Consider the following 24,980-nt stretch of genomic DNA (forward strand, 5'->3'; position numbering starts at 1 on the left):
CACACTTTTCAGAGTTGCGTGCATTTCATTTACAGAATTTGCAGTGAGCATCATTGCTGTATCTTCTCGAAAGGTACTTTATTTGATTTGATATCTTTATATAACGGAAGTCGTTGATGGAAATTATAAATAATTCTAGTCCAAGCACGACTTCCAATTCTTATAGTTTTTTTTTATTTATTTTTTAAAAATATCATGGGATACTGTGCTAAAGGTTTTCTTTGGATCTTGTGATATACATAATTCTAAGCAGTGTTAAAGCCAATAAGGAATATATAAGATATATTTCAGAATTTTAGATGAATCGTGTCGCGATTCAAAAGAAAGATAATCTGTTTAAGGAATAATCCAGTGAGAGATCCAGAATAATCCAGATCTAGTGGATGGTCATCAGAAAACATCACTTAATAATACAGAACTATACTCCATATTAATAAAATGTAGCGATAGCAGTTGTAATTTTTTAAAGGTATCGTTCCAACTCTTCAAATTGAGCTACCTTATTGTAGTCGGAATTAAGTACAAACAGCTAAATGTTCGTTTATGATACTGGGTTGTGTAATTATGGCAAACCTGACTCAAGTAACTACACGTATTTTAACCTGTTATGACATGAGCGAAATTATATTAACATGAACAATTTTATGAATGTTAAGTGACACATATGTTCCAGTTCAAAACAATGCATTTGCTGTTGCAATGAAAGTTACTGGCGTCGACTGGAGATTTTCAGTCGACTGGATATGGCTATATCGAATTGACATCCGAAAGAATTTGTTCATGTTTGCAATCAGAAGAAAAACCAAAATCATTGATTCTTTTTGAAAACCTGGTTTTATTGAAGATCTAGTTGGCATGAGACCGATATGAGACCATCATTTCGCATACGGGAAGTCTGAAGTGACCTAAAAAAGTAACATACTCTCTCTATCATGGTTTATGGAATAAAATGATGTTTTTTTGTTCTCATATACAAATGCTGTTGCTATGACTACACTTGTTTTAAAGATATGTGTGTCCTGGTTTGTGGAATGAAAAATCGAAGTTTCACATGAGATCGTCTAACTCACCTTCCGTTGAGAAGCCCTTACAAAGAGTTCTTTTAATCCTAGATAGGATTCAAAGCCAGGCGTTTTCAATCAAAGAAGTGTAAAAAAATATCTAGACACTCTAATACAGAAGCCATCTCTATCATTGTTATTAATGTTGTTATCTGCAGTGTTATGAATATAAACTACATCCGTTGTACAAACAGTTTGTTTCTTTGGTACATATTATTCTTGGTAATAATTAACGATTCGTTGGATGTTTTTTTTTTCATCGCATATGCTGGTGGACAGAGTGGTTAGCATATCTGCTCTCCAAACAGCCAGCTGCACAGTAGTATGGGATGCACTAGTGACAAGATCAATCCATAAGATAAGAAATCCTGACTTGTTTGAGATGATGACGTCATTGTGTGACGTCATGACTTTGGAATGTTTGGAATTTTTCTATGGGATGCACTAGTGAAAAGATAAAGATCAAGACAAGATAAGGAACAGTGACGTGATTGGTTGTTGAGATGATGCCATCATTGTGTGTGTGACGTCATGAGATTGGAATGTTTGGAATTTTTCTGGGGACCATCTGTGACGTCATGCTGTTTGTTTTGTTCGCGTATGGAATTATAGGTGATGGTTGGAGATAAGGATTCGTGTGTTGTGTGGTGTTATCAGAGGAAGATAAGTGACGTCATTTGTTAGTTGTAAATAAGTGCCGTTATTGTTTTGAATGGAAAGGAAGATATATTAGTCGGTAAGGATTCGTGTCGTGATTGGTAGGATACTATGACCAAAATAGGGGGAATGGGGAAAGCGACGTCAGTGTCTTGGAAGTGTATTGTTATGAGTTGTAGATAAGTAAATGGTTTGCATATGGCATTATGGTTGATGGATAGTGATAATATAAATTTTGTAATGTTTGGAATTTCGCTGGAGCTCCCTCCCCCTTCTGTCAGGGACATCACATGGTGTGTTAGGTTCGCGTATAGCTTTGTGGGTAATATTTAGAGATAACCAATCGTGACGTTATGCGTTTGGAAATTTCTGGGAACATATGTCTCTCTGTGATATCACATGGTGTTTTGGTTTGCCTATGGAATTGTGGGCGATGTTTTTGAGATAAGATATCTTGTAATTTTCCCAGGGTGACACACATCCAGCATTGTCGTCATCTTTTGTCTTTTCCGATACAGTTTGAGGTATTTCTTTCCTGTTAAAGGGATGGAATTCTTAGAGTAGAGTCGTGATGGCGGCAGTGTTGAGGTTTTTCTGAATAATTTAATTATATGCAGGTGTCCCTCACACACACACACACACACACACACACACACACACATTAGACATGAAAAGTCGCTAATGTATCCATGTTGATACTCTAATATGTACTCTATGATTATTCTTACGAAAAAAAAACTATTCAGTAATAGAATTACACTTACCAAAACATACGAGCAGTGATTATTGAAATTACAATTATCAATTGTTATATTTAAATTTAAAAAAATAACTTACATTTCTTTCCAGAATGGGAACATCTTGGTACTATCTAGGTTTTCTGAACATTCCAAATTGTTGATTTTTAACATATATTCACAGCACAGAACACAAACACAAGTCTGCAAATGCAGTTGACTTTTTCATTATAGGTTACTGTGGCTAACATATATTCACAGCAAAGAAACACACAAAACATTGGAGTTGAAAGATATTTCTGTAAATAACCAGAAAAGCTAGTTGACTACGTAATTTAGATTACTATCCGATTGGTTCTCTGTAGTAATTCCTTCCTGCAGTTGCTCATGCTATGTTTTCCCAAGCTTGGTGGGAAAGTCCATCCGCCATTTTGTTTAGGGTAAGTGTTATTTCCTGTTTCGAATTTCGAGTGCTGTTAGAGTATGGAATTCAGACAAGTAAAATAATTTTTTTTTGAAATTGATTGGTTATTTTCTCTATTTTACTTTTAAAATTCAGTTTAACTGCATATTCTAACATATAACTGAGCAAAATTAATTAATAAATAAAATGTATGTGAATTTATTTTCCAATACTAGATTTCTCATTAAGTCTTATCTTAAAGATATCTCTCTTATCTGGTCGCCAATTCTTGTACGTAGGTGAGAAATCGTGTGTTTAGATTGGAACTCTTGGTTCCCAAGGAAAATTATTGCTGTAGTAAATTAACGCTTACATTTATTTTTTTTTAAACCAATATGACTATTAAGTTTACCTTTGATTCCTTGTGCTCATAACCTATTTCCATAACTGGAATTTTTTTTTTTTTTCTTTAGCATTAGTAATTTTAAGTAACAGATATGAGACAAACAAGGTTTTGAAATCACGTCACTATTCCTTATCTTGTCTTGATCTTTATCTTTTCACTAGTGCATCCCATAGAAAAATTCCAAACATTCCAAAGTCATGACGTCACACAATGACGTCATCATCTCAAACAAGTCAGGATTTCTTATCTTATCTTATGGATTGATCTTGTCACTAGTGCATCCCATACTACACTGGACATCGATGTTTGTGATTGTCTTTAGTTGGTGGATAAAGTTCCATGTTTGGTCTCTAGAGAAGGATTTTCGTAGTTGGTCAAACAATAAAAAATCAAAAAAATATATTAAAAAATGGAACAAAAATTTCAACTCACCAACAGTACAATGTACTAGAGATTTGTAATAATCTTTCGTGGGTGGAAAAAAGGAAGGAAGTTAAATAAACACTATTTACTGTATGACAATATATTTTGCCTTTCAGAATAAATAAAAAAAGGAAAGCCTTGTAACCTGAAGGAGTTATAGAGATTCTTCCAGAACTTATATCTCTGACTTAAGTGATATTTAACTAGCAGCATTTGCGATAACCAAGCAATGGTCTTTATCTAAAAGTACTTAAAGTACTTAGTACTAAAAGGAATTTTCAGCTTCTAGAAAAGACTAAAAAGGATTTTTCTGTATTTCTAGAAGTTGGAATTTTTTTTTCTAAAACGACGAAAATATTCTGAATTTATTTCTGAATATGCTGAATTTTAAAAATTTAAAAATCAAATTTTAAGAATTAGATTGAAATTAGAGAAGTAGATCGGAAAAAATACTTCTTCAAGAGTCACCAGATTTGAATATTCTTTATTGGAAAAATACAAGAGCAATGCCTAGAAGTTCAATATTTATATTGCAGAGATTTCTGTACCAAATTCATTTTTCACAAATTCTTTATTGAATAACCGATTCGTTTACAATCTTGCTCAAAATTAATTAACAAATTAAAGCAAACTGTGGATATTTAATCGATTGAATAAATCATTGTCTTAATGGGTACTGGATGGCCACAGATGATATTCAAAGCACTAACAAATAGAAGTAAGTGATTTCAGTTTTTGAGCATTATTGGTTGTTTGATTTAAAACTGAAAGTAATAAATCATGCAGTATTTGCTTATTGGGATAATTTCACGCCATCATCTACTGATCCAGCTTAAGCAGATCTTAGTAGTGGATTTCTTGATTTCTTACAAAAGTCGTGAAATTTTGCGTTTGTCAAAATAATCAAATGAAACTCTGAGCCTATTGAGACAGCGAAGGGCCCTCTCATGGAAATGCAAGAAAACTAAAGAATAAACATACATTGCATAACGGACAACAGTTCTTTTAAATCACAAAAAACATTTGCAATAATAAGAAAAAATTCCTATCGGTGTGTGCGCATTGTTTTTACGAAGACATTTTTATTCTTCCATAACCGCTACGAGGTTAATGCACTTTAACCATCTGCCGAGTTTGAATGATAAAAAAAAAAAAGTTAAACGACATTGATTGCGTTCGTAGATAACCGACTTGGCACATTCCCCAAATAGATAAACCCCGTCATTCTCAAAGTCAAAATTGTCTGAGCTTTTTTTTGCTAACGCCTTAGCATAAAAAAGCCTGATTTAGCAGAAGTCTATTCGAGTCTATGGTAGTTTATCTTTCCTTGGTAACCCTTCAGATATTCAGCAAGTAAAAGGTCAGTTCATAGACCATGCATTACCGCAAAAAAAATTTAACAAATTTAGTATAACGGTTGTCAACGTTTCAAACAGGATTAGGTCACAATCCACAACGTCAGGTTTTTGTAGAGACTGTGAAACAAAAATAGAAATAGCGGAAGTTGTTCTGTGTATCAGTTCTATAAGTTTCCTTTTTTTTTGTTACCAAACAGCTGACGATTTATACAGAAATTTCTGTTAGTGTCGTCATGGAAACAAAATTAGCTATGAACCGATATCGTCCTTGATTAATGCAGCAAGACATTAATACTAAATTATTGTAATAAAGATTATTTAACTGTAAAAATAATTTGAACACAAAATGAGTTTTTTAAAATCTTTAAAAGTATATATATATATATATATATGGAGAAAGAAAAATACAATTTCAGCTTACCACACCCCACCAAAGTGCATCGGCAAAATTACTAAATTTCGGATTGGCATCCTTTTCAGCCAGAAATACAAGAAAAGAAGAGAAGATGAGGCCCAAAAATCCAATATACAAAGTGGTGATGAGTTCCTAAAACAGACATTAAATTATGTTATTAATTCAGCCTCAATTCTTCATTCAAAGATTTCAAAAATATCTAGATGTTTTTTTAATTAAGACAAATAGCACAGCATATATCCCTATATATTTGTCCTACAGACAGCGAGAGAGAGAGAAAGAGAGAGAGAGAGAGAGAGAGAGAGAGAGAGAGAGAGAGAGAGAGACGAGATTACAGGAAAGGTTATGTGTCTTTTTTTGGCATACCGTATTATGGTGATGGATATTCTTCCCGAGATCTTTAATTGCATGCGATAATTACTTCCGCACCGCTGGGTATTATACACCATTAAGTGGTGTGAAGCATTCACGTTATAATTCCAGCACAATGACTAAATTATTGACTTCTGAACGAATCTCATGAAAAATGCAAGCACAAACAAGACTCCGAGGCTATTATTCTAATTACCTTGCTCTGTACAAAAACATGTGAAAAAGTTGCCTTCTCAACAAAAAGTACTAAAATTAAAGTGAATTTAAATTAACAATTTTTCATTTTGTAGTTCTCTTTCATGTATATAAAATATATTAATTCTGTATACACAGTACAAGATCGGAGAGTTTAATTTTAATTAGGAGCCTGTGTAGCTCAGGCTCCTATTCCCAATTGATGTTCTTCCCGAGACGGCAAGTGGCATCTGCCGTCCAGGGCGCTAACTCGCCAAAAGAAAGAGTGTCGTAAGTTCGATTCTAGTCGCCGACTACAGGAATTTTTACTAAGCCTTTTTTTCGACCTGCTCCCAAGTTAGTCAGTCTCTAGCACGCACAAGCAGGGTTTTTCTACTGTGTTTAGTGTCAATACTATGTTGTCCCAGACCAGACTTTTGAGGTCTCATGTAAGAAAAATTTTATCACGGCGCCTGTGTAGCTTAGTGGAAGGGGATGTTTAAACTCCTCAGCGCTAAACCGCCGAAGAAAGAGCGTCATGAGTTCGATTCTAGAGGAACTTTTTAAAGGTGGAATAATAGTTAGTCAAGGCAATGTGGAGAGCTTGCAGGAAGATTTAAATAGGCTGTCAGTATGGGCGAAAGTTAATGGGTATCAGTTTAATGTCGAGAAATGTAAAGTTATTCATTTTGGGACAATAGATTACAAGCAGTGTATCACATTGATGGCTCTGTACTCTAGGAAATTGATGAAACTAGAGATTTTAAACAGAGAGTTGAAGTTTAGACGACATATTGCTAAGGTTGCTATGTTAGCCCATAAGATTATTTGGCTAGTGAAGAACACATTAACAAGTAGAGATAAGGAAGTTGTAATTCCTCTTTATAAGACATTGATACGTCCAAATTTGGATTGCTGTGCTCAAGTCCGGTCCCCTGGGTTTCTTGGGGATGAGGAAGCGGTGGAGAGGATTCAGAGGCAAGTGACCAAGATGATGAGTGGCCTGTGGAATGTTCCTATATGAGGATTGATTGAAGGTGTGTGGACTGCAGAAGTTGGTTGATAGGAGAAAAAGAGGTGATATGATAGAAATATTTAAGTTGCGTAAAGGATTTTATAGGATAGGCGCAATGGAAATGTTTCAGCAATTGACTAGAGGGACCAGAACAAGGGATCATCCCTGGAAGTTGAATACAGGTGTGTTCAGGGGTGCGAGGACTAAATGTTTTGCATGGAAAGTGGTGAATAAGTGGAATGGGTTGCTAGAGTCAATTGTGAGTGCTTTATCTGTTAATGGGTTCAAGGAGAGGTGTGATAGATAATGTGGATAGATTGGGTCTCTCGCGATGAGTCTTCGGGAGGTTCCCGTATATAATAATAATAATAATAAAATTCAAGTATGTGTATATAAGTTGTTTTCTTTTATACTTTAGTGCATTTGAAGAACTTATTAATCAAATGAGACAGAGCTCGATTTTTTTTCTTGTATAAAATACTGATTCTCAACTCTGGAGTATGAAAGAAGCAATAACAATATGAATAAATTATTTTTATTTATTTATAATCCATCCGATATCTCCACTCGGATTAATACACAATACATCAACCATGTTTAAAGGTGTCGTTTAGAGAAGCACTTGGCATTCAAAAGAAACTATTTTTGTGTTTTACTTTTTCGAAATATCAAAACTTGGACATAAATATTTGTAGCAAGTAATAGATAAAATACAGTTTCTTATTTAGGAGTAAGAATATTGTCTATAATGTTGCCACTTTAATAAGGAAGTAAGAACTTTTCTTTTGACAATGAAAATTTAGACTAATGTTTTGAAGTAATATAATGTATTTATAAAATCAATAATATTGTCATTTGTATGAATACAATTCCACGTTACGTTTTGGATATTTTTATAAGGTTCTCTTGTTTAGTTGTGATCTGTGGGAGCAAAAGTGCAGTCCTGGATTTTAATATCTTCATCCTTTGAGAAAAACAAATGTTCAATTTACAATGAATATGAACATGACTCTTTCCTGTCTAGTTCAGGGCAAAAGTTAAATTATAAAATCTTTTTCAGCATGCGTACATTTTATAATATGTACACCCTTCCTTTCGCTCATTTTTGAATAGAAAACCACTTTTTAATTTTAAATTCATCTTTTATTATTGGAGAGGTTTTCATGTTTTTTTCTTAATTTTTTCATTCATGCTCGCTAAATGTTTACTTTTTGCTTTATAAAATAAAGAAGAGTAACAACCAGTAACAAACTAGTCAGTTCCGACAAAAATATAACTACTTGAGATTCTCAGAGAATTTAGGAATTTAGTTCATAGCCATCTCCGCTAAAAAAGTCGAAAACGTCATTAACTATGTGTGATTTAAAAGTACTGCTTAAATAGAAGTTCAATGAAAACTCTAGAGCTAAAAAACAAACAAACGAATATTTATTATTTATAAATATTATTGTCGTTATAGCATGCATTTTTTTAAAAAAAGAAAGAACAATAACTTATGATTTTTAAACATAATGAACAAATATTTATTTTCACTAGAATTCTTGATTTACTCATCTGGTAGGGCTAAATAGGGATATAGCGACACTCTGTCTAATACTAGAACTATGACTGACTGATGTGAACACTCTGTATAGTCATTAAATAGAAATTAAAACCTATAAATGCTTAGTTCTGATAATATTTGTGACTTCATTCACACTTTTGTAAAAAAAAAAAAAGCAAAAGGAGGTGCGACTCAGTTTTATTTGTATTTAATGCGACAATTGAGTCTATTTCACATTCTAATTATGGATTGCAAACCTCTCCAACCATTTTGAACTGAGGAAACATAAGATAAGATTACAATTTTGTGGCTATTCGTTCACACTTCATGAGTCTAAACCAAATGCCTTTTTCAGTTTTATTTACTTATTTTCACATGCATTGTTATTTCTGGAACTAACTAAATCGCAATGAACTACATTCATAAAAACCGCACCCGTAAAAAAAAACTACCAATATTTATGAATCTGGTTGATGAGAGAAGGGCTTCCATCTACTACTTCTAGTACATAATTATATAACCACTTGTAGCAAAACAACTGACTGCTCTCAGAAATCATTTCCTTTTGCAATTTCAAGGAATGTCATTGGAAGGCTCTTCCATATTGAAAAATATTCAAATCATTTTTCCGTTATTTTATACTCTAATATAATATACATACTAAAGATTTATAATGTACTTTATAATCTGTTCACCTGCTTCACCTGGACAACAAATATTAAGGCACACATATCAACCATGTTTAACACTATTTTTTAACAAGTACAAAGCTTTTTTTTTTAGAATGTAACTTTTTCAGGCAGTAACTTGTTTTAGGGAGTAACCTGTTCAGGAATGTAAATTTTTTGGTAGTAACTTTCTTTTTTTTCAGGAAGAAGTAACTTCCTTTCTTTCAGAAATGTAACCATTTCAGGAAGAAATGAAGTTACTTTCTGAAAAAAAGAAAGTTACTACCAAACAAACCTGTTCAGGAATGTATTCCTGAACAGGTTACTCCCTAAAACAAGTTACTACCCGAAAAAGTTACATTCTGAAAAAAAAAAGCTTTGTACTTCTTAAAAAATAGTGTCCTTTCAGGAATGTAACGTTTTTTATGAAGTAACTTCCTTTCTTTCAGGAATATAACTGTTTTTCAGAAAGTAACTTGTTTCAGGAATATAACTTTTTCAGGAAGTAACTTGTTCCTTGAATTTAAAACTGACTCGTAAAATAATAATAAGGATAACAAGAAAATATTTAAAAAAATATTAAAAGAAACAATATTCATTATTTCTTGTCTTGTACCTACCTGTCGATGTGCATATACAACTGAGCCCAACAGCTTCCACGTTCCTCCGCGTCGATCCATTCGCACCATGCGGAGGATCTGGAAAAATCGGAGTCCACGAAGGGCAGAGGTAGCAAAAACTTGGCCGCTGCTTCCAACAGCCAGGACAACAATGGAGGCAATAATAACGATGACATCTGAAATATAGAGGCGGTGATTTATAAATTTACACATTCCATAATAAAGACAATCCTACAAACCCATATTACATTATAAGACATATTGGAACACTTTCAAAATGTACATAAGTTAAATCAACCTTTAAATCTTGAGAGTGCATGCAAGTATAATTCTTAATTTAATTTTTCATGACGTCCAGGAATTGGGTTAAGTAAAGACACTTAATTGGAAGATCACAAGACACAGCATTTCTCTCTCTTTGAACCAATTAATAGGTTTTTTAATAATATAAAATGGCCGTGCAAGTTGAGTGAGTTCTTGCATTGGAGGATAATAAAAAGAGAGTAAATCAAAAAAGCACTATATATTATAAAATATTGTAAAAAAAAACATACATTGTAAAATTAGGCAACGATACTACATTTCCTTACAAGTGGGTCGGCAGAAATTATAATTAATATTATAATTTGCATACTTGGATGAAACTGATATAAAGCATACTTATGTATTATTGTCATTTGCAATAATCGTACTATAAATTTACAGTTGGTAAGCAGCTATACAGTTAGTAAATAATCATAGTATTAATTAAGAGCAATAATTTGCAGTTATTATGTTGTCCACTTAATGAAAATAAGCGTATCTTTTTTTTTTTTTGATGAATGTACAAGTTTTACAGAGATTATTGTAAAAGAATGAGTTCATTGTAAATAGCAATGTTAAGAACAACAACAATAATCATAATAAAATCGCACGCACGCACACACACACACACACACACACACACACACACACACATAGGTCTTATTTGAAGCATGAAATCAACCGATCTTTATGTTCACGCGGATAATTCAGTAAGACACGTGATGATTTAATTTTAACACACATAACAGTTGAATGTGTTAAATTGGGTGAATTTAACAATTAATTACATTGTACGATGTGTTAAATGTGTTTAAAGCATTTAACATATATAAGAGTATAGCTAATAAAAATAATTAACAACTTACAAATCTTTTTCTAATACACCACCTATATTTCATTATAAGTAGTTCCTACACTGTAGCAATTTACTGGCTGATATTAAAAATAACAACAAACTGTAAATGTGTTATTTTATAATAATAAAAAAATAATTCAATCATTTTAGAGATTCACTCTTTATTTATGTGTTGTGGCTGTAAACCTACTGAATCATGATTTGTTTCTGAACTAAAGTAATGTTATTCTCTCTTCTCTCTTTCAAGATAAAGTGCTATTAGTTGGAACTAGTAGATTCTTCAAGGGTTCTTTCACAAATCCCTAAACAATGATTGGTATATCCACTACAGGCTACGATGTAGTCCGTAGTTTTTGTTCTGAAGGTCTAAAGAGAAATTCATCCCTTTTGATCAACGTACCAGCATCTTTCCGATAAAAAATGAACTCTGAATGCTATCGCTTTCTTGTCTTTACATTAATCAGTATTCTGGGAACCGAGAAAGGTGGCGCTGATAACAATATAAGTAAATTAATAGAGCTATTTGCAAGGCGTTAAGAAGTAGCACGTGCTTTCATGTTTAGTAGCGTTGGAACCTATTACAGTACCTTAAGTAATGACGAGACTAATGATAAATGGATGTGCTTTGTAGCAAGGCTTCACGGTTTTTGTTGCTCTTATGGAAGGGCTCTGAGTAATCATATCCATGCGAGCTGCTAGAACCTTGATTACTTAAATTCACTGTGTACTCTTATCGTGTTTGTTTTTATTTGGATCACCATCTACGATGTTTTCTCCTGTGAAAGTTTAAGTTGAGGAAGAAAAAGAGTTAAAGAGATAGCTTAGACATTTTTGAAGTACACATAAAGGTCAAATGCATTAGTAACGATAAGTAGGCGCCAGTGCGATGAAGCTACTCAGTTCCGGGAAATACCGGAAATGAAACGCAAGGACACCTTAACAATAATACTTTAGAACAAAAGATTCTCAGCTATCGCCGCTAGAGGACGCTAACTACAGAGATGCTTCATATTCTTTTGAACATTGTGATTAAAATTGTTTTTCTTTTGAAAATGATTGGCGCTAGCACGATGTGTTCGATGTTAGTAGCATAATGTACAGTTAAAAGAACACTTCAGGGAAAGTCGCGAGTATGTTTTTTTTATGCCAAACTAAATAGCTTTATATACAAAGAAAGAGTGTGCGTGTACAGGAAAATAAACCAATAGTTTACCAGTTATTACTAGCTTGAATAACTAAGTCATTGCACGCTATGAATACACATGAATGATTATCAAAATAAGTGCGATAAGAAGTGAAAGGTTTCACATAGTCCGTGTGTGTATAATCAATCAAAATACCTGACTCTCCCCCCCCCCCCCACGGTTGCTCAAAACCTTTTCTGCGTGACGAAGTTGATCAGTATGAATTTAAACATTGTAGGCTTAATCATGTTTGTTTTTCTCGAGGTAATGGAGCAGTTCGCTGTGACCGCTCTTTCCTCGTTAATATTTCCATTTGCCCTTCATGCGACCTGACACTTCACTTAATGTATTTAGGTGCGTAGTGGAATCACGTGACCGCCGGGACGATATGATCCTTCTATTTTCGGTCGAGGCGAATGTCTATTTATCATGATTAGAGAGAGAGAGAGAGAGAGAGAGAGACGAATTTTCTTTCCTTGCCGTGGTTTCTCTCAATTACGTTAATACTTCTCAATGTGTCAGCTGTAGCGATGATCATTTATAACGTCACGGATATTATTCGGGTCTCCTATTACAGCATACCATTCTCACTTTCCCCAACTATTACCTTCCACGTTTCACTGATCGTATTTCAAACGTTACACAGCCATTAATGGACACCAATATTTTCCTTAAAATTCAACTGCCGAATCTCGTGAGTTGGCACTTTCAATATAGAAACGAACCATATCATTAGAAAGCACATGGTATTTCACTGATACCATTTGGAATTCATTTTATAAATCACGTCATATGATATAGCTTTTATAACCTCTGCAGAGTCATACCTTCGAAATCACTGCGTTGAATTGGTGCTGTGCATTTTACTCTTCAAAAGCCACAATTCTTTTGATTCATGATTACTTAAGCGCTTAGGGATTTTGAAGGTAAAAAAAGCCATTCCCTTAATTATCTAGTGATTCTAATTAAGAACTCTATTTATTCAGTAGTAATAGCTACACATTCTCAAGAAAAGAATGCGACCATCTTGGCCAAGGATACCTTATCAGAACTTTGAAACACCTAATCTAAACACAGTCTGCAGAAGCATGAACGTTAAATAGAAGTATGGAAATGTAACCATCCGATAACTAAACTAATTCTCCGTGACCCAAGAAAATAATAATAATATTATTATTACCCTATCTCATCTTCTTTTTCGTGTTAGGGCTAAACTGCCTTGTCATGGCCAAGTAAACGCTTTTCAGATACTTGGTTATCACTACTTATGATAGGGATTATTTTTACATGCGTAATATATTGACTGTTAATTGCGTGTGTTCTGATTGGCCAGTTTATCTGTTTTGCTGGAGGGAAAAAGCCATCAACCACTGTATCAGATCGGCTACTCACCTTCATTCGAAATTCCCTGATAAAAGTTCTTTGTGTCCTGGATATAAAGAAACTTTATCAGGGATTTTCGAACTGGATTCAAAGCCATCTTTCTGAACAAACGGAATCGTCGATACAGACTGAGGTACAAAGAGGTTCTGTGATTATTATTATTATTATTCGTATCAGTAGTATGTATTTAAATAGTTAACTTTCAAACAGTTTTCTAACCTTTAGTTAAACACTTTAAACATTTAGCTAAATAGTTTCATGCCCAGAACTATTCCCAACCGAATACTTAATAGTAATCGGTGATATAAAGATCACAAATGTAAATCATATAAATCACAACGACACTGCATTATATTTAGCTTGATATCTGTGTATTATCACCTAATATCATTAATAACTCCATTCACTAAGGAAGAAAGAGCCTGAAATATCGCAGCTTCTAGTATAGGCTATATAAACATACGGGCACTCTAAACAGCACACACAGCAACAATCATAAAACGCAAACTAGCAGATCATTATTTCACGGCCCTAAAATGGCAAAACAGAACTCAATCCTTGAAATGTTTTGAATCTGAAAAACAGTACAAAAATTAAACTAAATAAATAAAGAAAAAAGGAAGGAAGTTAAACAATAAATTAATGACGTTACCAGAACTGTACATACTTTGGGCTGAAACATTAAACCATTAAACTTACACTGGAGAAAATATATAAGAAAACTTCAAAGAAAACTGAAATACATACACAAGCCAAAATAGCTGAAAAATACAAAACATAACTTTACTTGTACAAAAAAAGGATGTTTTATGGAAACAACATGCGATACCAAAGTAACCTTACATTCCAAAAAACAAACAAACAAAAAACTATAAAGATTAACGAGATTATGGATTGTTTTAGGCCACTGTCTTCAAAACCATAAAACAAAGCTTCATGAAAGAGGGAAAACCTTTCCGACAGGTAACAAAAGAAGGTTCCTCCGTTCACAAAGCGCGATCCTCCACATGAAACACAAAGAAATCACACATTTTGGTTTTCAACTATAATAGAAGCAGAAATTTATCTGTAGTTAATGAACTCAATCCAAATAAATATCCAGGAATCGATTATATTAGACCTAAAGATATTATACAACGCGTAGCTAGCTGTGTGTTATTTATAACTGGATACATGCACCCAACACGTTAAAGATCGCATTAATGACACTTATATACACAAAACGGAAAAGAAATTCAATCCTCAACTACAAAATCACAGCTGCACTATCACTTATCAACCAAGTTATAGAAAGGATCGTTCTCAACAAACTTGCAACATATGCAGACAAATTTCATACCATTCCAAAAACACAATAAAGTTTCCATAAGAGTAAGGGAACAACAACCCTATTGAAAGATGCTACAGACCTAATTAACGCTGCATTAAATAAAAAGAAAATTGTCATGGTCCTCTTTATTGACCTATCTAAAATATTTGATATCCCCATGAAACTAATCTGAAAAAGCTAAGATATGCCTTCGCTTTTTCTGGAACAGGTTGGCCTCTGTACACATGGCTTAGAAATTACTCCAAAAATAAAACAATTAACACTCATCGGATCATCTCGCGGTGCAGAGTTACCAGTAACCTGAGAAGTTCGAAAGGAAGCTGTTCTCTCTCTTTTTGTACTCTTCTCTTTATCATCTATATGCAAAACATAATACGAGCTTAGACTTTAAAGTTCAGTACATCATGCCATGCAGTGCGTGCGTGCGTGTGTGTGTGTGTGTGTGTGTGTGTGTGTGTGTGTGTGTGTGTGTGTGTGTGTGTGTGTGTGTGTGTGTGTGTGTGTGTGTGTGTGTGTGTGTTCTACTCAGTGCAGTTCTATCCGCATATTTCTTGAACATTGGATAGAAATGCATTTAGTGTTAGAAGATCATTCCGAAGATGACAAGCAAACAGACGGATATTTCAAGAACTAGCTATTTCAAGACAATATCTATATTAACTATATTTTGAGGTACATATAGCAGTATCATAACGGACGAAATCAGGAGCAAAAGAGCCAATTTGTTCAAGAGAGTAATTGTTTGATCATCGAGAAGGTTGATATTTTAATGGTACCAATAAGTAATGACATGTAATCAATAATACTACTTACCAATAACGCAGAAAGGACTCCTTAAAAATTTTAGTCTGCCAAGCCATCCCTGATATCTGGATCGGCAACCTGACGACCAAATTCGGAGACAAAATTCTACACCAAACCAAACTACCATCACGATCTCCTGCAAAATAAATATACAGAATTGAAGAGTTTGTTGTGATTCTCTGTACAAATAAAACTGACTTTTGAATCAACTTAACTGAGTGCTCTGTATGTCTGTGATTATTCTTATCACAAATTCTTAATTAAAAAAAAAAGATTTAATACAATTTGTTAATAAGGAAAGAATTTGATAAGCCATCAATAATCTATAGCAGGCGTGGCCAACTTCATTCTGTGGGAGGGCCAATATATGATGAGTGGTAGCGTCACGTGCCGCACACTTTTAGACAGAACTTAAATAAAAATAAACTGCATTTTTTCAAGGCAATGGTTATATGTACTGAATTACTATATTTGTTAAATCATTTTACTACTGCGAGAACAATATAAAATACTTGATTGATTTAAATATAAGTTGTTAAATTAAGTTTAATTACATATTTCTGGTTTTGTTACATGTAACACAACTTAATGAGAACACTGTGGGCTTTCGTGTGCGGCAACAAGTTCATCAAAGTTGATTTGCAACGATGATGACGATATTCGTAACAAATCCTGAGGGTGGTCATCAGTCGGTTGTCTTCTTTGTGACGATTGTTGACGAATTGTTTCCGTCATCAGAAATAATGAATATAACTAATATATCAATCAGAAAACTCTGCGGTCGAAACTAATAGCTAAATTGACAATACATATAATTGAATATAGTTTTTATCCTGCCTATGATCTACAGAAAACTGATATATCTAAATGTGTTTGCAATATTTCTCTGTTAATGTAATTGAATTTATTGCTCGAGTTAGAAGACTGCATGTTCCATTACATCTCAAGTAACTCTTTTTAGACAACCGTCTTTGTTCTCCGTGTAATAATCACGCATACCAATAAACTGCTCTTATCGAAAAACTGATCTCGATTAAGATTCATCTGCAAATATTTGTTTTAATCAGGTTTTCTTAGACAGATAAAAATATTAACCAGTATTTTATATAATGATATGAACAGCGGAAAACACAATGTATAACACGAAATCCTTCTTGATTAAGTTTTCTTAATTAACAACTCAGAGAAAAATTAAGAATTCTTAATCAAGAAAGCTTAATGAGTTTCGCTAGTAATAACCTGCTGACATAAAAAATAACGGGTTGCGTAACCTCAAGATTGCCTTTATATTTTGCAATATTTTCTCGCATATCTAAACTATGAATTCCCAATTATCAAATGAATGTAATGCCACATTACACGGTAATTAATTCATTTTATAATTTAGCACATTCTATTATATAATGAGTTTATTCATTGGTCATGTTCCAATTTTTTTTCTCCGATTCTTTCTCGCATTTCTCCGTTATCTGTGGGAGAAGGCGATATCAACGATTATTGTTATTTTTAAAGACAGTTCTATTTACAAAAAATTGCAAACCCACATTAGATTAATACCGTTTTTATTAAAGATTAGAATTGTGGTAATTCTATTCTAGTGATGAAGATCATCTGTCATTTAAAAAAGTATTTGTTAAAACACCCAATCTATCTGGCAGTATTTTCTTTAAGCCAACAATACCTAACAAGACATACTGTTCTTTAGTAACTCGTTTTATGTAAAATTTGGATATTTATATGCTTCGAACACATTATCGAAGTTCGTCGTCAACTAACTTCGATAATGTGTTCATCCTCAATAATAAATCCCAGTGGTATATCATGCCCTAGTGATCCTCACTGTTCGCTACAGTGACATATTGGATCGCTAGAACTCTTTGCGTTTATTAGGAGGTGACTTGAGCTTGTCTACGCACGGCGTTAATAATATTTAGTCGGTTAGAAATACCATCATCTGGGTATAGAGGTATTCTTGAGATACTAAAGCTATGGTTGTGTTTCCTCCGGTAATAAATGCCACATTTATTAAAGGAAAAGATCAATTTGCTAGGGTTTTTATTTTCTTTGGTTTCAGAATTACAGTATTTGGTACTATTTCTTGTCGATGGAAAGGGTATGAATAAAAAGCTTAATTGATGAATAATATGCTGCGATTACGTTAATGCTCAGATTGCTGAATTTTACTAATGATTCGATGTTGGTTCGCAGCTTGTTAGTGTCTAATTATTTCAACTGGTGTAAAGATACTGCGATTAGATGTGTTGGCTGCTAGCTGTTGTTAATCGTTTACAAAAATCCAAATACATTTTAATAGAAATTTTCAGGTTTCATAGGTCAGTTTATATGAAGACATTCGTTGCATTTATCTGAGAGGATATATTCCAAGGAGACTTTCTTCATGGCTTTAACTCTCCAATTTCATGCAATTTTCTATATACTACATTAAAAGAATCTAAAGTAAATTTGCGAAATTATTCAAGTAAATATTGTAAATAATCTTATCAAAATTTTCTTTCGAAGATTTCTTTCTTTTGCTTGATCATAAATCAAAATGAATACCAAGAAATTTGTAATTTTTGCATGAATGATAAATTACTGAGAGTTTTATGCTGTTTGAGTTTCTTCGAAAATACTCAAGAATATTCAGACCTCACCAGGGGCAAATTCTCCATGCTTGCTATGCTTGCTGCGCAAGCTCATTAATTGTGAAAGAAGTAATATTTATTTGTTAATAAATGCATGCATTTATAAGCATTTCACTTAGGTTTTTATTTTTGTAGACAGAAGACGTCTTAAGCTTGCACGGCAGTAATTGAGTTTTGCGTTGTGTATCGAAAGCCGATGCTTGCTCGTCTAATCAAAGCTACCTTGGCTTGCTCGGTTGTCGGAGCTTCCAGGTTCTCGCTGGAGCACTGTGATTTCATGCGCGCGCATAATCATTTCCGCTCCCTCCACGTCATCTCACCCTGTTGCTTAAACACGGGCCATACACAGTCAAAGTAGCTCTAGCCAGTAAGCTTCAGCCAGCCTTTACAAGTGTGCGGGTTGCTTGGGAAAATTAAGTTACAACCAACTTTTTATGACGATGTTATTGACCAGTTCATAAAGAAGAATCGTAGGGTAGAATTTGTTTTCAAGTAGCTAAATTGAAAAAGATAGAATATCATTTATAAAATAAATGTTGCATTTGTATGATTAAATGTACATAAATGTCTAAATATATAGTTCTAAATGGTCATTAATTCATTATTCCCCTAATCAGACTTCAATCACACCTCTCACTCCCTGAATAATAACAAGAGCAAGCGTGAATTTCAAGACCAGCATTCGCCCCTAAACCTCACAAAGATTTATAAAAATGAGCATTCCTTCCTGCATAAAAAAAATGATGTCTATTTTTTGGAGTAACAAAACATGTATGATTTTTCCTTTTTGATAATATCCTTACTAATAATGAATAAAAGACTTTTTTTTATTCCCGTGGAATTGCTTACTACTGAAAGGTTTACAAGCCTTTCTCACTCATTTTTATGACAGCGTCTTTCAGAGAATCTCTTGGTTAAGGTCAACCAGAATTAAATAGGCAGTAGGCTGATTTTACTTTTCTTAAATTTTCTTTTTCTTAAATCCATTTGAAATTAGATTATAGAATTTCTTTGATGATTTACTTTTTTTTTGGACTTACTGATTTCCACTTTTCTATTTTTTTTAAAAAGCTTCTGTCTTCAGGCTGGTGATTATTGTTAGTAAAACAAGAATATTCTCTAACTGCAGTAATAATCTGTTTGCTATATTCGGGCAAATCTCAGGTGGGCCTAAACTAGTTTTAAAAAATTTGAAATTGATTTATCGGCTTATACATTGTGCTAAATCATTTTCAAATAAAGAACCTATTTAAGAACTTCAATTCTTAAAAATCCATTTACATCTTCTGTCTTTAATTTTTCCTTTGTAATATACAAAACGGAAAGTATTTTAGCTAATTGTTTTCTTAGGTGTTTAATTTTCAAATATTTTAATTTAAATTTATTTCAACTACACATTTTCTTCTCTAAAAATATCGGTAAGAGGGTTGACAGCTCCATATCGGCAAAGTTCCCCATATTGACGATCTATCGGTATATAAATACACAACTAAGTGTACTAAAGATTCGCCTTATCATTATGCGAGTTTCCAAGAATGCCTATTCGTTAAAAACGTTTATAAGACCTACGTCTATAAGACACACTACAAACTAGACTGAAGAATACAAACATAATATACTGATCAAACTTTAGCTAATATAAATACGATTATCCCTGTGTACACAGGACAAAAATGACTCCGTGTTCAAATGCGATAATGAATGAATAAATTAATACTGCATAGAATGAAATTAAGAAAAGCACTGTTTTGATTGGTCGTCCTCCAATTGTTTCCGTAACTGTTATAATTACATTTACCTATACTATATACTGTAAATAAAACAGAAATGATTACTTACAAAAGCAGCTTTAGTAATTTCATCTACTTTCACGCCAATTATTGCGAGAAAAATAAAATATGAAACCGGTATTTACCGCACGATTTACATTTTTATTGGAAATGTTTCGGAAATAACTTAAAACAGAAGAGTTTTATAGTTATGTGATATTATTTAATGTATTCAAGTTTTACCGCCATCCTCGGTATTGACTACAGCTTAAATATTGATATATTAATATAAAAAGAAGTGTCAGCTCAAATCATGAGAAACATTCGATCTGTAATACCAAATAGAGTACAAGGAATAATTTCAATCAAGTACGAATCAAAAGGAATAGTATTAATTGCGTGTATGTGAGGGGTGGTAAATAAAATTACTTTTCAAACTTGGGACTGTTTTAAGCGTTCATTCTTATAGGAATGAAAGACTTTCTGGCGTTTTTCTAATAAATTTTGTAGCTAGAAGAAATAACACGAGGGGCAAAATCAGATTCGTCCGACACCTGTTGTTTTATGCATTCTAGATATTCTTTTAACTATATCCTAGCTGATCTTTCTGCTCAGTCCTGTCCATAAAGCAAAGAATAGAATAATAGAATAAGCTACTGGATAGGACCCAGGGGAAAAGAGATTCATATGCTAACTACTTTGGGCAAGAAAGTAGTTAGCATATGAATCGGATGGAATGAAGCCTGTAGACTTACCACTAGAAAACTGAAAAATATTTGTCATAAACCTTTGATGTATGGAAAGAAAAAAATCTCTTGTGGAGATCGATGATGTGATTCCAGCTCATAGAGAACACATTCTCTATGAGCTGGAAGATATAATCATTGGAGAGAAAAGTGGATTTTATAGTCTGCAGTTCTTGTAAAAAAAAAAAAAAAAGCTTTGGTCTATGAAGTAGATTTTTAACTTACTGACTTATGAGTAAGGATGATGATTATGATAGGATGTGGTATTGGAAAATTATTACTGGTTTTCTTTGTGTAGACTGAAACTCGTAGGATAAGTAAATCTAAAAAAAAAGAAAAAAAAAGACTGTTGTTGGTTTTTAGTTTTAGAATACTCTCGGCTTTTCACGGACCATTCGTAAATATAAAATGGGTTCCAACATCATTAATACTAACTAAAATTCCATTATAACACTCATAAGAATTTTAAAAAAAAACTGAAAAGCATGCACTGTTGTCTTATTACTTCGTAAATCACACTAAGACCGACATCTCTACTATTATGTGTCACATTATTCTTGATTACGCTAATCTCCTTTGGAACTGAAACTGAAACTGAATTGGACTCCTCAAACGTGTTCATAAATCAGCAACTGCTATCTGTGGTAGCCTACCACTCCGAAGCAATTATTTTCATGGCATGAGCCAGCTTTCCAAACTAAGTTTGTAAAAGAATGTATCTTCCTCATATGTACACTCCATTTCTACCCCAGGCACATTTTTTCTTAGAACGAAATCATCTAGATGCTTTCATCTTGTCACAATCTTTACTCGAGAACTTATGTAGCTATCCGCACAAGCGATTTCAGACCGAGAGTGGCCTGCATCCAATGAACATATAATTCTACTGCTCTTACTTGAAGTTCTGTCAATATTCATCATATTAAAATAGAAAAGCAAGGAAATTAACAAGATAGTTCACAAGAATAGCTCTATGACACAACACCAAACGAACAAATTCTTTCAAAGTGTTGTAAAAGCAAAGCATAACTCATGGAAACCGATTTTAATATAGAAAACAAAGCCTTACTTTTGTGGGTTAGTAGATCTGCAAGAAGATTCCTCCCGCTACAACTCTAAGACAATGTTCTAAGGACGGAATTCATAAGCAAATAACTTCATCGTTATTGAGTGAGTATAACGCATAATGTTACTAAATTGAACAAATTTCCCTTCTAGATCAATGAATGATCCCAAATAGTTCAAACCATTCATAAATTAATTTTAAACTGAAGCTGAGTTTAGCGATCTCGTGTGGATAACATTTGCAATGGACAGAAATAATATACACTCGTCTCACTTATACATACAGGGCGGCCATAAAATAAATTTCCCTCTTTGGAGGCATCTGTAGTTAAAACCAATAAACGGAATGAGATCAAATTTTATATTGAGACTTTTGAAGGCATGGGGAGATGATTTACGCAAAAAAAAAAAATGTAGTACTAAAATTCGCCGATAGGGAAATTTTGGCGCTGGCAGAGCCGAAAACAAGCGGATAATTACATTAAAGGCAGATAAAATGGAATAATAACATTTCGACGGGGTAAGCGACAGCCGCGTCATTCATTCCATAATCTGCGGTAGTTAGTGCTTGCACACGACTGAACTTATACGGATAGAAGTGAAGCATTTTCCATAAGCCATAATGAAGTTTGCGAGCTATAGCACGAGCGATTGGACCAGTACTTCTTCTAGTCATTAAGAAGTTTGAAGAAACTCGATCACTAGGAGTTAGACCTGGCAGAGGACGGAAAGCAGTGCAAGAAGAGACAGTAACAGACGTTGCTACTGCAGTGTTCGAGTTTCTTCAAACTTCTTAATGATAGCTCTCAGTGCTACAGCTGACATAGCTAAATTCCCGAACGGCGGCTACGGCATTGCACTGTTTAAGGTAAAACAACTTAACAAGTAAAGCACGCTGAGGCAAGATAGCATATTCAGCACAATTCGTCAGTCATTCTAATAACCGCTTGAACGTTCCCAACCCCTTTTTAAGTGGAATTGGTGGCCCTGCTGTCACGTACGCACAGTAAAATTTGCACAATCCTTTTTACTTGAGTTTACTGCAAATATTTGACTGCTTTCGGCTCCACCAGTGCCAAAATTTCCCCTATCGGCGACTTTCGGAACTAAATATTTTTTTCGGAATTCATATCCTCATGCCTTCGAAAGTCTCAATGTAAAATGTGGTCTCATTCCGTGTATTAGTTTTAGCTAGATACCGCCAAAGAGGGAAAGTTAATTTATGGCCACCTTGTATATATATATATATATATATATATATATGAATTAATTACCATGTTATATATATATATATATGTAGAAAGATTTTTACCTTGGGTCTAATATATGTTAAAGATACCAAGTTATTTTAAACCTGTTTTTTTACTCCATTTCCCATTGACATATATTATACCCAAGGTAAAAAACTTTCTACATCTAGCTCTCATCCTGAGATTTTTATTTAATAAGGTCAAAGCACCTTTTAGTAACTTGTTTTAGTAAAATACTTATAAGCTCTGTATTACTTAACCTTGGTGTTCCTAAGCCTGGCTCCCACTGATGAGACCTCAATAAAGGTCGAAACCAGTCTGGGTAGTGGCCCCTTGCCTTTAATGCATAGCATCATACATCTCCTCAAGGAGATGGGCTTTGCATTAAGGGTAAATATAGCAATCAGAGCTTATTCTAACTTTACCACGAGTTGCCTAGACTTGTACTACTTTACGGGTCAGTTAGACCCGCATTACGTTGCAGGCGCAAACTTGATTTATTTGTCAAGTTTGCTTACTTGGGAAATGGAGTAAAAAACCAGGTTTAAAATAACTTGGTATCTTTAACATATATATATGTATGCGTGAATATATATATACATATATATGTATACATATATATATATGTTCACGCATACATATATATGTATGCGTGAACCTTAACTATTATTTTATTTATGGTGCGATTGATATATAAAGACAGCGAGATAGGAAGAGAAACTAACCATACGCAATAAAATGAAGCTACTTGTCTCTTCAAGTTCTTCGATTGTGGAAAAGACACTAAGCACGAGGCAGAAGAACACCATCAGGAACCTGCAAGAATACAATATCAGTAAAAAAAAAAAGAAGAATATATAATAAAAAATTATTATACGAAAAATAAATCCCATAACGAGTGTGATTTAAGATAATAATATACAAAGACAGACACACATAGAAGGAATTATTTCCTTAATCATAAATTAGAATTGGAAATATGACAACAGTTGAAATTAATTTCATAAAAATTATGCCAAATGGGTTTTACTCTTATGTATTGTTATTTTGAAAGCTATTTTAAAATATTTAAAATGTTTAATGCTTTTATTAGGAATTACACCATGACAGCAAGGAATTGAATTTTCATCTAAGCTAACTTGATCAAACAAACAAGTAAAACAAGGAAGATACTTAAACGAATAGTCTTAATTTATTTACTGATGTTGACTACTATGGTCTCTTCATAGATTTTTATGCGTTATCAAAACTGAATTGTACCTCTTTAGCAATCTATACATCTCGATTAATATCAGATTTATTAGTTACATTGTTTATTCAATGATAGATGTGGCAATTCCAATAGTGTATCGAAAGGAACATTTTAAAATAAATTGATGAAGGGACAAAAGCATTTCACTACAGATCCAACATATGCATTTGGATAAATGTTTTAATGTGATTGTCACTCAAAGAATAAAATTAGAGCATCAAGAATTTCTGTATTCATATTCAAACTGATAAATAATTTATTGATTAGAGACTACTGAATTACTTGAAGTTCATGCTGTTTTCAGAGGAAAGTTTTTAAAAAAGAGAACAATACAATGACTCATTTAAGGGTAATATAGCAATATTTATCCCTGAAAATTTCGATGCAAACAATAAATCAAATACCTAGGCACGTGCAATTGACAAACAACACGCTCATTTTTGCACAGCCAACGTACTGCCTATGTAATAATCCAACCAGCAACAGCTACAAGTGATCTCAGAGATATTAAAGATCGGTAAAAATCAAATGTTAAACTCTT

At 33.3% G+C, this 24,980-nt stretch overlaps 1 protein-coding gene across 1 annotated transcript in view; it reads right to left on the reverse strand.

Moving 5' to 3' along the window:
* Nucleotides 1–24,003, reverse strand: part of LOC150107456 (potassium voltage-gated channel subfamily KQT member 5-like) — a 62,197-nt gene extending 38,194 nt beyond the window's left edge. The window contains exons 1-4 of the mRNA XM_090392104.1: nt 23,913–24,003; nt 15,722–15,848; nt 9,853–10,028; nt 5,467–5,592 (exon numbers count right to left, since the gene is read on the reverse strand). Coding sequence (XP_090248230.1) covers nt 5,467–5,592; nt 9,853–10,028; nt 15,722–15,848; nt 23,913–23,996 — 513 coding nt within the window. The 5' untranslated portion in view covers nt 23,997–24,003. The remainder of the gene's footprint in view (nt 1–5,466; nt 5,593–9,852; nt 10,029–15,721; nt 15,849–23,912) is intronic.
* Nucleotides 24,004–24,980: the final 977 nt, after the last annotated feature.

The sequence above is a fragment of the Typopeltis vanoorti genome, chromosome 4, assembly GCF_054136105.1.
Source record: "Typopeltis vanoorti isolate ZY-2024b chromosome 4, IOZ_Tvanoo_1.0, whole genome shotgun sequence".
In the NCBI taxonomy this organism is placed as follows: domain Eukaryota; kingdom Metazoa; phylum Arthropoda; class Arachnida; order Uropygi; family Thelyphonidae; genus Typopeltis; species Typopeltis vanoorti.